This window comes from Euprymna scolopes, chromosome 19, assembly GCF_053919585.1.
Source record: "Euprymna scolopes isolate OS-2025 chromosome 19, ASM5391958v1, whole genome shotgun sequence".
NCBI classification, from domain to species: Eukaryota; Metazoa; Mollusca; class Cephalopoda; order Sepiida; family Sepiolidae; genus Euprymna; species Euprymna scolopes.
In genome coordinates this window covers 37,191,045-37,205,287 of record NC_136500.1, presented here as the reverse complement: position 1 = coordinate 37,205,287, position 14,243 = coordinate 37,191,045, and the positions used below count along the sequence as shown (strand labels likewise).

At 33.7% G+C, this 14,243-nt stretch overlaps 2 protein-coding genes across 2 annotated transcripts in view; one reads left to right on the top strand and one right to left on the bottom strand.

Annotated features, from left to right (window-relative positions):
* Positions 1 to 6,080, bottom strand: part of LOC145303535 (death-associated protein 1 homolog) — an 81,492-nt gene extending 75,412 nt beyond the window's left edge. Inside the window, exon 1 of the mRNA XM_080144998.1 lies at positions 5,924 to 6,080. Coding sequence (XP_080001124.1) covers positions 5,924 to 5,981 — 58 coding nt within the window. The 5' untranslated portion in view covers positions 5,982 to 6,080. The remainder of the gene's footprint in view (positions 1 to 5,923) is intronic.
* LOC145303534 (actin-related protein 3) overlaps positions 1 to 14,243 on the top strand; it is a 403,282-nt gene that overhangs the window by 140,790 nt on the left and 248,249 nt on the right. The gene's annotated exons all lie outside the window — the stretch shown is intronic.

Here is a 14,243-nt window from a genome sequence, read left to right as displayed (position 1 = left end):
TGTGTTTTGTGTGAGACTTGAAAAAGGCTCGTACAACACCTCTAGGTGTATCAGAATTGTTGGAATTTTTGACACCCCTAACAGAAAACTGCGAATAAAATATAAAAAAAAACTCGTAATTTCTCTTTTTAAAGTGGGTTGTTTATTTTCTGTATGGAATATACTTCCAAAATAAACTATTCAAATTGTTTAAAAAATAATAGAAATATTATTTTTTAGAAATGGGTTTACAAAGTGCCGGTGCGGTGCGCCGTGCGCGTGCGGTGCGGTGCGTCCGGTGCGATGTTAAATTTTTACAAGGAAGTTTTTTTTAAGAGTAAAAGGAAAAAGTGTTCCTCTGAGCCCTCTCTTCCCTAAATAAAAGACACGTTAGCAGCGTAAACAGTGTTACGGCGTAAAAAGAAAAAAAAAAAAAAAAAAAAAAGACACGTTAGCAGCGTAACACTTTTTTTTTTTTTTTTTTAGGGAGGAGAGGGGAGAGGGACACTTTCCTTTTACTCTTAAAAAAAAAAAAAAAAAAAAAAAAAAAAAAAAACTTCCTTGTAAAAATTGGTGGTCATCATGTTTTCACTGTTACGCCAGTGAAAACATGACCACCAATTGCTTTATTCAAGTGGTAATATAAAAATCTGGGGAGAAAAACGGCTAGTTTCTCGTCCAAATGAGAATGGGGTCAAATAATATGTAGGTAAAAAAAGGGTTAAAAGCACACAGACAAGTGAAGAAGCGAGATGGGTATGGGATAAAGAATGTTCTATTTATTTATTTATTTTTTTTTTTTTAATCAATATTTCTTTTACGGTCGTGTCGTGTGGTTCAACTACAATGACAATTTAAAAGTAAAGCGAAAAATATAATTATTCTCTCGGCGTTGCCCGGGTGGAAGAGTGAGAACAATTTTAAGTAGCAGTATCACAATCTTCGCTTTTTTCTTTTTTTTTTAAAGGATTTTTTTCTTTTAAATTTCGATTAACAATAATTATATATATATATATATATATATATATATATATATATATATATATATATATATATATATATATTACATTATCGTTTTATTAATACAAATCTGGATTTATCATTCCAAAATACTAGGTTTGTCAGCCGTCATTAAATAAGTTTCACTCAAACTTGGCTACTTTTAATCCAACCACAAGAAAGCGTAAAAGCGTAATTCTTAATATTTTTCTTTAATTTACACTGAATAGTGTTCAATAACGTACTAAACACTGTAGTACAAGATTTTTATCGAATATTATTTTTTACAGCACTAAATATATCATAAATTACTTATACTATTCGGATGTCTGATTTTTTTTTTCAGACCGTTAAGGCCGACATAATCCTCGATTATTTTGTTAGATGAAGATTTTCGAACTAGGGAAGCAAAGGTCAGAGGTTACGACGGCCAAAATGAAGGAGTAGAACAAACCGTGATGAGAATAGTCGTATTGCAAACATATCAATCCCCATCTTAATTTCCGAAATATAAAATGGTAAATTATGTAATAATAAATCAATCACGATTGAGAGATGACAAAAAGTCAAAGTTTAGTACTTATGCAAAATACAGACTGTGTGTGTGTGTTTTAAAGATAGGGCTTCTTCGAGTAAAATTCAATTTTTACAGTATATTTTGTTTATTACATTGTTAGGTGAAAGTACAATATAGTTACAAAACGCCCTCCCTTCCTCATGTTAAGAATGGGGTTTTTGCATAAGTAGCCAATGTTTAATTTCAGGAAAAAAAAAAACATTCTTATTTGAAAACGCAGTTTTTTTTTTTTAATTTTCTTCAGGGGGTAGGGCAAACTTATTCTAAAATTAACATGAAGCACTTCTATTTTCAATCGGGAGGCTTTGTATTTTTTTTTTTAGTGCCCCCCCCCCCATCTCCTAACTTTTCGTTTTTAACGGCCCAAAATACGCAGGGGGGGGGGCTGTTTTGAGCCGGGAGTCATTCTATAAAAACCCTTCATTTTGTATTTGAAGAGAAATTCAAATAAAACAACAAATCACGTGACAAAATCCAACCTTCGTAAAGGTAAAGAGAAATTTTAAACGTTTTATGTACAAAAACAACTTTAACAGTGCTAAGACCTTGCAGGACTAGCAGTATCAGAATTTTTGTAGGAATTTTTGACACCCCTAACACGAAACTGCGAATACAATATAAAAATCTCGTAATTTCTCTGTTAAAAGTGGGTTATTTATTTTCTTTATGGATTATACTTCCAAAATAAACTATTACAGTTGTTTTAAAAGTAATAAAAATATTTTTATTTTTTTTTTTTAAACAGTAATGAATTTTCCGAACTCAATATTTTTCAATTTTTAAACTCAATATTTTTAAATTTTTAAATTTTAAAAATCTATCAAAATTTTTCTATTGATTCTATTTTTACGATATTTTCAGGGTCAATGTGAAATTTTATGTTCTTTCCAATAAACCGAATATAATATTTTAGACAAACGTTTTTTTTAAATTCACGCCCCCCCATTTTCACGCCCCCCCCATTTTGAAATGTCTATTAAAAGTAAATAATTAATTTATGTTTAATAGGTTTATATATCACAAATTGAAGAGAAAAGGTCAATAAATAATATATTCAAATTTAAAACAAAAAAAAAAATCAGTTTTTTAGAAATTTACCTGTAAAGTCCGAAGTTTAAAACCTTTTTAAAAAAAAAAAAACACATTGTTTTGTTTTGTTTTTTTTTTTAAATAAAACCTTGGTCCTTACTCCTTTAATTGAAAAAAAAAATTAGGGCTTGAATTACATTTTTCGAGGAGTTATAAGCTTGGAAAGATGGGGTGGAATTATTCACTATTTTCACGAAATTTCTGACACTGCTATTGCAGGACGCCAACTTAAGTGCGATATGTTCATTTAAATAATTTCTTAAAACCTAAGTTTTTATTTAAATATCACTTTCTTGACAATTGCGGCGGCGATGAATGATGAAAACAAAATAAACATGGGTGACACTAAAAATAAACAAACACAACAAAAATAAAACATCTGTGTTTCTGGTAAAAATGAAAATAAAAAAAAAACAGGTAAAACTAACTTTGGTGAAAGTTCACTGGGGGGGGGGGACCACCCGAAGACTTATCTTTAAGAAGTTGATTACGGGGAGGTTGAAAATAAGAAAATGCGTTTCGGAATAAACATGGGGAGTTTGGGGGTGTTAAGAACGGCTTTCGGAATAAACATCCTTTGGACAACTAGTTAGTTCACATTGATCGTAACTTTGGTACTTCTACACTTTACCGCCGAAACTGGAGATGCCATTTTATTTCATGCACCTGCTGTAAAAATGCAAGGGAGAAATCAGTATTTTAAACTATGGCCAAAGTTAAAAATAACAAAAAAATTTAAACTACACAAACTTCCGGAAAGAACTGTGAAAAAAAGTAAATAAAGAACGTGAAAGAGAACATATATACATAATTGTTTAATTGGAAATGTTTCGATTTAATTGATGAAAATAGAAAATGAAAATGACATAATTGTTTAAACTGGGCGAGCGCCGTTTGAAAACCAAAACATTTATTGTATAAAAATTTACATTATAATTGTAAAAACATTTATGGTAAAGTTTTCGTAAGAAAATATAATTTTAATAAAACAATTGGGACTTATTTTTATACAATAAATGTTTTGGTTTTCAAATGGTGCTCGTGCTCGCCCAGTTTAAACAATTATGAATATGTCCTTTTCATTTTATGTTCTTAATAATAAAAAAAAATGTTGGGGTTTGTATTACTGTACACAGATTCGAAAAAGTTGTCAAAAAAAAAAAAAAAAAAAACAAATATATAACAAATAAATGTTATCAAAGGCAAGATAAGTTACTTTTCTACCTAACTGGATATATTTTTTGTGTTTTTATTCAATGTAACATGTTTATTCAGCTCGAAAAACATACAGTGTTTACCGATGTATTGGAAAATTCAAAACGGCGCCCAACACTCTCTTTAACGTGGTAAGTTTGGGAAAAGGTGTTATAAATAATAAACTAGACAAAATACTATTAAAAAAAAAAACACCGGATATATGTCAACTTATGTCACAGTAACATATAATGAGCGAATTTCTAACAGTATTTTGTCTAGTTTATTATTTATAACATCTTTTCCTGAACTTACCGTGTTAAAGAGAGTGTCAGCCGCCATTTTGAATTTTCCAATACATCGGTAAACACTGTATGCTTTTCGAGGTTACACTGAATAAAAACGCGAAAATTATATCCAGTTTGGTAGAAAAGTAACTTATCTTGCCTTTGATAACATTTATTTGTTATATATTTGTTTTTTTGACAACTTTTTCGAATCTATGTGTACAGTAATACAAACCCAAATGTTGTTTCACGAAAAACTTTCCCGTTTTCATTAATTAAATCAAAACATTTCCAATTAAACAATTATGGATGTATGTTCTCTTTCACTTTCTTTATTTACTTTTTTTCATAGTTCTTTTCGGAAGTTTATATAATTTTTCTCATTTATTTCTAACCTCGGCCATAGTTTAAAATACTGATTTCTCCCTTGCATTTTTACGGCAGGTGCGTGAAATAAAATGGCGTCTCCGGTTTCGGCGGTAAAGTGTAGAAGTACCCTAACTTTTAATAGCCCCTAAAAATTTGTTCTGAAGTTACCATTCAAAAATTTATTATACAAAATATTAATGTGGGACAATATAATAATGTTGACTTAAATGTTTTTGTTGGATTAGAGTCAACGAAGTTTATTTGCTAGCCCGGACTTAGGCTTAATGTAGGGTAGTTTTGTTTGTTTTTATTTTTTAATGAATTAAAAAAAAAAAATAAAAACAACATGCCCATAATTAACCTAGGCACTAACCCCAAGTCCGAGGCCGCAATATGAAATTTATATATCTTAACGAAGTGTTAAAAGTCAACTTTTCCCAAATAGCTTAATGGAAAACAATTTTAGTCATGTATTTATTTCTTAATAAATAAAAAAAATAACCATTGAACATGTTTTTTGGTAAATTTTTACGACGTATTATAAACAACCCACAATCTCCCCATGTTAAGAACAGCTTTCGGAATAAACACCCCACAACCTCAAAAGCCGTTCTTAACATGGGGATGCCAGGGGGGGGGTTACTACGCTAAGGTAGGTCGTCCAAAAAAATAAAATAAAAATAAAATAATCAGTATTTTTTTTTTTTTTTTTTTTAATCTCACAAATTTTCCCTTTTAATTGAGAATGTTAAAAAAGAAAAAAAAAATTTGTTACTGTGCTGAAATGTTATTTAGAAACTCATTCTTAACGTGGGGAGGAGAGGGTGTTTTGTAATTATTCTGTGCTTTCACCTAACAATTAAATAAAGATATCGTAAAACTCAAATTTAGCTTGAAAATACTATTTTTTTTTTTTACAAAATAGTACGCTAGCATAAGTGCGTAAGCAAGCTAAAAAAAAAAAAAAAACACAAAATCGTGTACGCGAATGTGAAGACATTTCAAATATTTTTTAAATAATAAAACACGAGAAAAAAACGCAAAAACATGGAATTAACAGCTGTCGCAAATGGATTCTCACTCGAACGTTTAAAACATAATATAAAAACAATTTTATTTCATTTATGTACAACAAAATAAATTAAAAAAAAAAAAAGAAAAGCTATTTAAAAAATAAAATATAGTCGTTTCATTTACGTTTAAAACGTAAAGGAAAACGCGTTCAAAGTTTTAACTTATTTCATGAAACAAAAACAATGAAGGTAAATAGTGAAACGAGGAAGGAACAACGAACGCTTTTTTGTTTTGTTTTTACTAATTTGCGATATTTCTTGTTTCGCGCACAAAGTTGAAGTAATGTCATATATCTCTTTTTTTCTTCTTTTTCTTTATCTTAGTTTCTGTATAGTTATCGTTTTATATTGCTTACCTGCCGGTGCATGACCCCCTTTCAAGTTATCAGTAGTCTTGCTGTCGGGAGACGACATTGTTGTTGATATTATTGAAACGTTTATTTGCTAACAAATGTGTACGAGCGTTTTTCCTTCGCTATAGACACGTGACCAGATTGCCATGACACGTGACTCTGATATTACTTCCGCCCATGACCAAACCGGGTTCTCGCCACCGGGTAGCCTGCACTAACAAACAATAAGAGATCAAAAACTATTTTTTTTTCTTTCTTTTTTTTTTTACATGGAGGGGGGGGGGTCACCACTTATCAAGGCCCTGAAGCCAATCGGGGATAAGGGTTATTGCGTGTACAGTAATCAATGGGATAGTATCGTAGTAATCGTTAGTATTGGAGACTTGATAAAGTGTCTTACTTAAGGGGGCGATTCATCAGGAATTTGTTTATGTTGGACTTAAAGACATCCAAGTTGTAGTCAGGTGGGAAACAGGCAAACGGAAGAGAGTTCCACAGGCGTGCACTTCTAAGAAAGAAGCTTTGTTCATGGAATCTACGTTTTGATTTAGGCACAAATAAAGAGTGGGGAAAATTATTGACAGTGGTTTCAGCTAGACTGGTGTTTTTCGTGAAAGATTGGCGAGGAGGGGACCAGAGATTGGAGCTCGGACGAGCAGTTGCCAAGGAAATAACGATAAAACAAAGACAGGCACGCAATGTCTCTTCTGTGGGAAAGAGGTTGCAGAGAAGAGAAAAGGGCATCCTTTACTAAGCGACAAAGTCTATTTTGTACTCTGTCAAGGCAGGATAGGCTGTTTCTAGCACCTCCAGCCCAGATATGGCAGCAGTACTCTATCCTTGGACGTACTTGGCTTTTATACAGATAGAGAATTGCATCAATAGTGAGATATCTGGAGCGGTAGAAGGATCCCACCATTTTTCCAGCGACCTAGGCAACAGACTTGATTTACGTGTTCCATTTCAGATAAGGGGTAAAGGTCAAACCTAGAAGCTTTTCAAAACATCGAGCTTCCCCAAGACGAGAGCCATCCATTTCAATTGATACCAGATGGGGATCAGAGCATTGATGATGTAAAGATAGGAGCTTGGTTTTAGATGCATTAAAAGTAACCAGTCACCTCTTCCCCCACTGTACCAAGCGCTCAAGATCCGAAAAGAGAGAATCAGAGAGAACTTTGTCATTTACGGCCTTAGATGTGTTGCCATAGATTGCCGTGTCATCAGTATAGATGTCAATGAATTATTTAAGTATGTGTTTTGGGAGATCATTGATCTAATTTAATTATTCATTAAAACAAGAAAAAAAAGAGGGGGGAGCTATAATATTAATTAGATTTTAAAATTTTCTTTTATGTAATTTTCAATACTAATGACAAAAAAAAACATATAATAACTTTAATAAGTCGTTTACATATGAATATAGTAAAAAAAAAAAAAAAAGGGACGAGATGTGTGGCGTGGTTCCTGGCTTTGATATAAGCCATTTTTTAGGATGATGGTAACGTCTTTTGGTATGGTTAAGAGGCACACCAACATTTAATTTGAATTTGTATAAATGCTATGTTTTAGTGAAGGAAGAACATGAAGAATATATGTACAGGCATGCATGCATAATAAAATTGAGAAATGAAATGAAACAGTAAACGAATAGAAGGGTCACCAGGTAACAAGTGCTACCTAAACATGAACAGAGTTTTGTTAGTGAAAAATTGAAAACAATGAAATTTTGTAACAAAATATTTTTATACAAGACATAAGAATATAAAAGTTATTTCCAGTCGTTTATACAAACATGGGCCGCAAATTGTTATATCATAAACTGATCTGCTATATACGTTTAAGGAGAAATAACTCAATTGAAATAATTTTAAGTTTTAAAATAGACACTAGATCTAAAAGAACACCATTTCGCCCACGCAAACAGATGGTGCTTTGTCTCAAAGTTATGTAAATTCTATGGGGACTAAATTTTGTCTTCTCGTGTATGGGTATAGTAAACAGGCCAGGAGTATTGCAATTCCGATTATAAAGTATGTGGTTCATCACATCAAAACAATAACCACTACCAAAAGGCCAGAACCAGTCAAGGATAAAAAGATTTTAAGAGATGGGAAAGGAGGGCGGTTGATCACCTCTCCATTCCCTCCTAAAGGAGGAGGAAGAGAGAATTGAAGCTGGACATTTGAGACTAGCATTTGGTTTTCCTGACAGCTACCAAGCAGTTCAAGCAGTGTGCCTCTCCATCTGGTTGGGTACCTTGTAGGCTCTTGGTTGAAGAACTGTGTAGTAATATCATGGAACTACTTTCATATGCTCAATAAATGTAGGTCCTGGATATGACCTTAAACTATATCCGATGGTGAGACCCCAGCTTGCAGGCTTTGGGGAGTGTGCAGTCACCCTTTAATTACCATTGCTCCCAGGTCCACTCTGAACTGAAGTGGTAGTACCTGTTAGAGCCCCAACCAGGGGTTAAATAGAAAATGACTTGAAAAAACAAATATATTCTATTAAAAAAAGTGGAACACCAGTCATCATCTGGTGTTATAAATACAGCATTGATCTCAGACTCGGGAGATTTTTAAATCCACTTTACATGGCGCTACAGACAAGATATATTTTTATGGGATTTATTTTTATAGGATTATTTTCTTTTTGAAATTTGAATAGTAAAGGTGTCAGGACAATGCGATTATGAACATTAATTGCAACTAGTTCATCAGTTGATAAATTTACAGAAAGAATGAGCTTCACACTGGCAGAATGGACAGACCTATGATCAAGCATGGTTGCACTGATAGAGACTGGGCATTAGTCATCGACACATAAACCTGGTCCAAACAAATGTGCGGTTTAATCAACTCCATGGGAATACGCAACGAATTTAGAATGACTTGCTGAACAAGGTAAATAGATTTTTGTTCGACCTAGGAATGCCTGAAGCTCTCAATATAGCTACCGAAGAACAGCTCCTATGACATATATGACTCATTGCGGTGAAAGGTCTACATCAAGAGGTGCATACACATAGATTCTACAATATGAGGAAACACGAAGGGGAGGGTCCCATAGTTTTTAGCAAAGCTCTGGTCCCAAGTAAGGTTTTACAATTTTAATGTTCAGTGTCTTAACAAGAGCTGTCAACAGACTATAAACTATTCGGAGGACATGGTAGCTGGCCAAGTTGTAACTGAACTTGCAAATACAGAATACCAGTGCAAGCTGTTGGCCAAAGCCAATATTTTAACACCAGTGGACCAGAAATTTCACAGACTGGTCAATCTATAGACAATGGATACATCGACTCCTCATTTGCAAAGCAGCCTAAATGAGCATTCAACGTTTGGCTCAGTGAGGTCCGAGAAGAAACCGTCTCTGGAAGGGGTGTACCCATAAAAAGGGATAAAATTCTAATACAAAAGCAGCTTAGAACTGAAGTACAAGAGGTATTGCACTTTGCCCATCAAGGGGTGAATGGGATGTTAGCTAACGCTAGGCAACGATTATTTTGGCCCAGTCTAGACGCTAGTATCTGATAAACAAGAGCACAATGTCAAAAATGCAATTTGATTGCCTTGTCCCGACTGAGAGAACCACTAATACCATTATCAAACCCAGAATTCTCATTCCAAAAGACTATCACAGACCTACTGGATATGCATGGGAAGGGTTACATAGTATATGCAGACCAATATACCGGCTAGATTGAGGTTATCCTGCTACCAAGGTTGCAGCAGTATACGATGCATTGAGGGGTTAGTTCTGAACATATGCTACACCGGAGGAGATATCATCTGATGGAGGGCCACCATTTAACTTACTGGAGTATAAATTGTTCCTGGGAGACTGGGGCATAAAGAGATGTATATCATTCGCACATTATCCCCAAACTGGCCATAAAAACAGCCAAAAGGATGATCAGCCAGCATGGGCGATGATAACACATAGTAACACATCTCATTAGGACCTCAGATTATCATCAGCCGAAATGTTATATAATCAAACAATAAGGAATCACCTCCCTATACTTCACAAGAAACACCAGATTCACAAGTGTTGGACAGAAAGTAAATAATTGAGAGAAAAGGCAATGGCAAAAAGGCATGTGCTAAACAGTACAACATGCACAGTCGTCCACTCCAACAGCTTCAGGTTGACGAATCCATTCAGGTGCAAAATCATATATGTCACAATGGACAAAAATGGGGAGAGTTGTCGAGATCATGGGTAATAGACAATACCGGATACAGTTGGATGGAAGCAACAAGATCACACTACGTAATCGTCATCAGAAAATCCAACCTATTGTGGATATGCCAGATTAGTCACTCATGCAGCTACCCCCTCAGCCACCTCCCCAAAGATCAAGAATGGAGGATAGTGTATTCCCATGTGACACAAACGAGATAATGGATGTGAAAAAGACAAATGATGAAGCAGTGATGACAGACGACATATCTGACACAGATATGGAGGTGGATAACTAAGACCCGATCAAGCACAAAGCAACGAGTCCGATCCCACGATGCAGCATGAAAGTAACATGACCAGCAAGATTATTATCCCCACAAATGCGATGATCAACTCACAACTACACAGAAATTTCCTGACAAGTGACCACAAAACACCTGTATTGTGGTCAATGGATTTATTTCACTGTAATGATCAAAAATGCCTAATAATTGCTGATTACTACAAAAATTTTTCCAATTATTCAGAAAATGACTGGCCTGAGTACAAGTAATAATTAACAACTTTTCATTTTATTTGGATTCATCAGACTACTGTTCTCATCTTGAGTGTGATTTTTCACAACGTTTCGGTTGATGTAACCTTCGACCTTCTTCAGGAATATCTTGTCCAACTCTGGAATGTTTCTTTCGAATTTGGGAATTTGGACAGAATTTTGAACAGAACCATTTATTTACTTCATGGGGAGGGGTAGCATGCTCTTGTCCCATCAGCCATAATTGGATAGAGGTCCTAAGTAATTCACAACTGTATATTTTGGTCATCCACATTCAGAATTGAACCTTCAACCTTCAGGAGAATATCACTTTGGCAATTGATTTTCCAAATACTCTAACAACTGTGCCACAGGTTCTTACGGAGAGTTCTAGTATGGATATTAGGAGTCTTAAACCTATTTTATTTTAGTTGTAAACATCACTTTTTATTACGAATTATTATTAGTATATATTACCATATATTTATATACTAATAGGACCTGTTAACCGGCATTGCCCGATGGAACCATGCCCTTCCCCCTCGTAAAAAGTTTAAGTACGACTGTTGTTGGTATTACCTAACCCCAACCCCAAACCTCCTCGTGTTAAGAACGGCTTTTGGAATAGACACACCAAACATCCTCATGGTAAGAATGGCTTTCGGAATGGACTCCCAACCTACCCCTGTTAAGAACGGTTTTTGGAATAGACACCCCATTTTGTAGGGGGCAGGTTGTCAAGATATCTGCCCCAAATTTAATCGTAATAATTGTCATGATCCCCACACGCAAATACTATGAACCAACCTTGAATTTTTGTGCAGTGATGACTGGAAAAATTTAAATGTTGGGTACTTATGTATTTTTTGTTACCATGCTGAAATAATGTTATTATTTTGAAAGTCATTCTGAGCATGTTAGAGGAGGTTGTTTTGTAAGTAATCTGTGCTTGCACCCTAAAATTCAATAATCATATGATTACATGTTCAATAATAACGTTATTAAATTTTCCCTGTATAAAGTTTGTGAAGCCTTTATAATATAGACAAATTATTTATGTCAAAATGTAGAAAAAACTTATGTTTACATCAAATGAGATATCTGTTTTGACCTTTAAGATCCCCTTTTAGTTATAGGGTGTGCATCAGTCAAGAAAAATAAAACAGTAAAAAAGAAAATAACTCTATTCGTGACATGCAATATGGTTTCCGTTCTGCTAGATCTACAGCAAATGTGCTTATGGTAGGGTGACTGGAGAATATACTAAGAATGTGCATATATATTTTCCAGGTGTAGACTGATGGCAGGAAGAGGACTGTAGAAAGAGAAGGAAAAATAAGAACTACTTCCTTTGTAGATAGCAATCGTCATGATGCCTCCCCTTAGATGGAATATAGGGTTTTAATATAATGAATGAATGTGTCTATGACGGCGGTCAAAAGTTAGAGAAGATGGCTGATAATAGTTTAGACATAATAAATTTGTTATGTGGCATCTGTTGTTGCAAGCCTACAGTAATTTGGCCCAGAGGAGAAAAACTGCACCTTTTTTTATCATATATAAGGATATATTATTGTTATTTACTTATTATTAGGTTGGTGCAAAAATAATGTTGTTTTTTGACATAAAGTTGGACATCAAAAAACGTCATTATTTTTGCACCAATCTAATACTGTATATATTATCTATTATTTATAATTAACGGTTCCTGGATCAAGTTTAATTCTATACTAAGTCTACTTAGTAATTGAGTATCTTCCAGCATATGCATTGCTCCTTTTAGTCATCTTACTCTCCGCCGTTCCTCTCTGTTTATAATTTTTAATTTGTTCCATAATGGTATATGGTTCCCTTTTTCCCTCCAGATATGGTCCACCATACCTGACTTTTCATTGGCCAGTACATGAAATACTTTGAGTAAATAGCATTAGGATCAACACCACTAAAGCCAACAATGTGGTTGCAATATGTGGATGACACATTCATACTCTGGCCCCCATCAGGGAGATATTCAAACATTACAGACCAAAATAAAAAGTCTGTTATTTTTGTTTAGTTATGGAAAATTGAGTTTGTGTGTGTGTGTGTGTTTTTTTAAAAAGGAAAAGATTGTTGCTATTTTTAGCACGTGTGGTCGTGATGTATTTAGAGAAGTATCATTTTTCTGCTGAGGTGTATTTGTGTTTGTGTCGTTCTAATGTAAAGAAAGTGGGGGCATTAATTTACACCACGAAAATATCTTGTCATCTCAAATCCACATGTAATCTAAAGAATCTAGACAAACTGCACATTCCACATGTGCTCAAAATGAAGTCCAGAAATTGGACTGTCTTTAAATGTATTAATTGGCTATCTTTCTGATTAATGATTACCGTGGCTAAGTTCTGAGAGACTAGGATATAAAGTTTTACATCTTCCCTCATATTACCTTCGTATTTCACCACCAGATTATTTATTTAAGCAATATAAGCATTATATCACTGACAAAAATATTCAGCAATAGAAAATAATTAATTTATTGTTCTCAGTCTGAGGAGGAGATCTTCCAAAATTCTAGTGCAGTAGTTCTTGACTTTTTTTACTACTGTATATCTCTTTCTTTCTGAATCCATTTGTATCTTAGAATTATATTGCCTATCAGATTTTAAATGAAATCTAAATTATGCTTCCAGTCTTTTAGTGAATATGGATTAGTCACATTATTTAAAATATGCATGGTTTTATATATAATCATATAATACTTTTAGTACAATAGAACCCGAGTATACGGCATTAAAAATTAGTAACAAAATACAGTACAGTATATAATATACAAAAAAATGACATGATTCCATTTCCATTTGATGAAAACCAGTTTGTTTTGTTTTTGTTTTTTATGTTGCAGACCATCTACTAGTGGGTCAGATGTGTACAATTCTCAAGAGCGATAGAAGCCTTCTATCATGTCTGAAAGTGACAAAATGGAGATGGGAGATGTGCCACTGTACAACTCATGCTCTCTACCGATCTAAGTTATGACAACAGGACCATTACCAGCACCTTCAAAATGCAAATCCAAATCCGGTTTTCATCAAACAGAAATGGAATCATGTCGTTTTTTTCTTTTATCGTTTCAACTTTTATTAAGTATGGGGTCAGGAATCTATTTTAAATTTATGGTTTATATTTTGTTAAGCAGTAAAACTGAATTATAGAAATTAAATTAATTAGTGTAAATATCTGATTATTATATAGCTATTGAAAGTTTAACTTGATTTGAACACTATTTTAGGATCAAATTCTGGTTCTAATTGGATGATTTTTAAAATAAATGCTTGGGGTAATTAATAATTTAGAATCTATTTTTGTTGCAACTAGGAAGAAGTAAGAAGATTTTGTTAATCAGTGCAAAATAATATACTTTGGGAAATTAATGCACCGATTAAGAAAATCTACTTATTATATATATGTGTACGTGTGTGTGTGTGCACGCGCATATGTGTGTGTGTGTGTGTGTGTGTATTTCTGCACTACAAGGCAGTAATCTGATATGCTAACCCTACCACATAACCCTCCCCTCTCTCAACTTCTCTTAATCATATCCATCCTGACTTT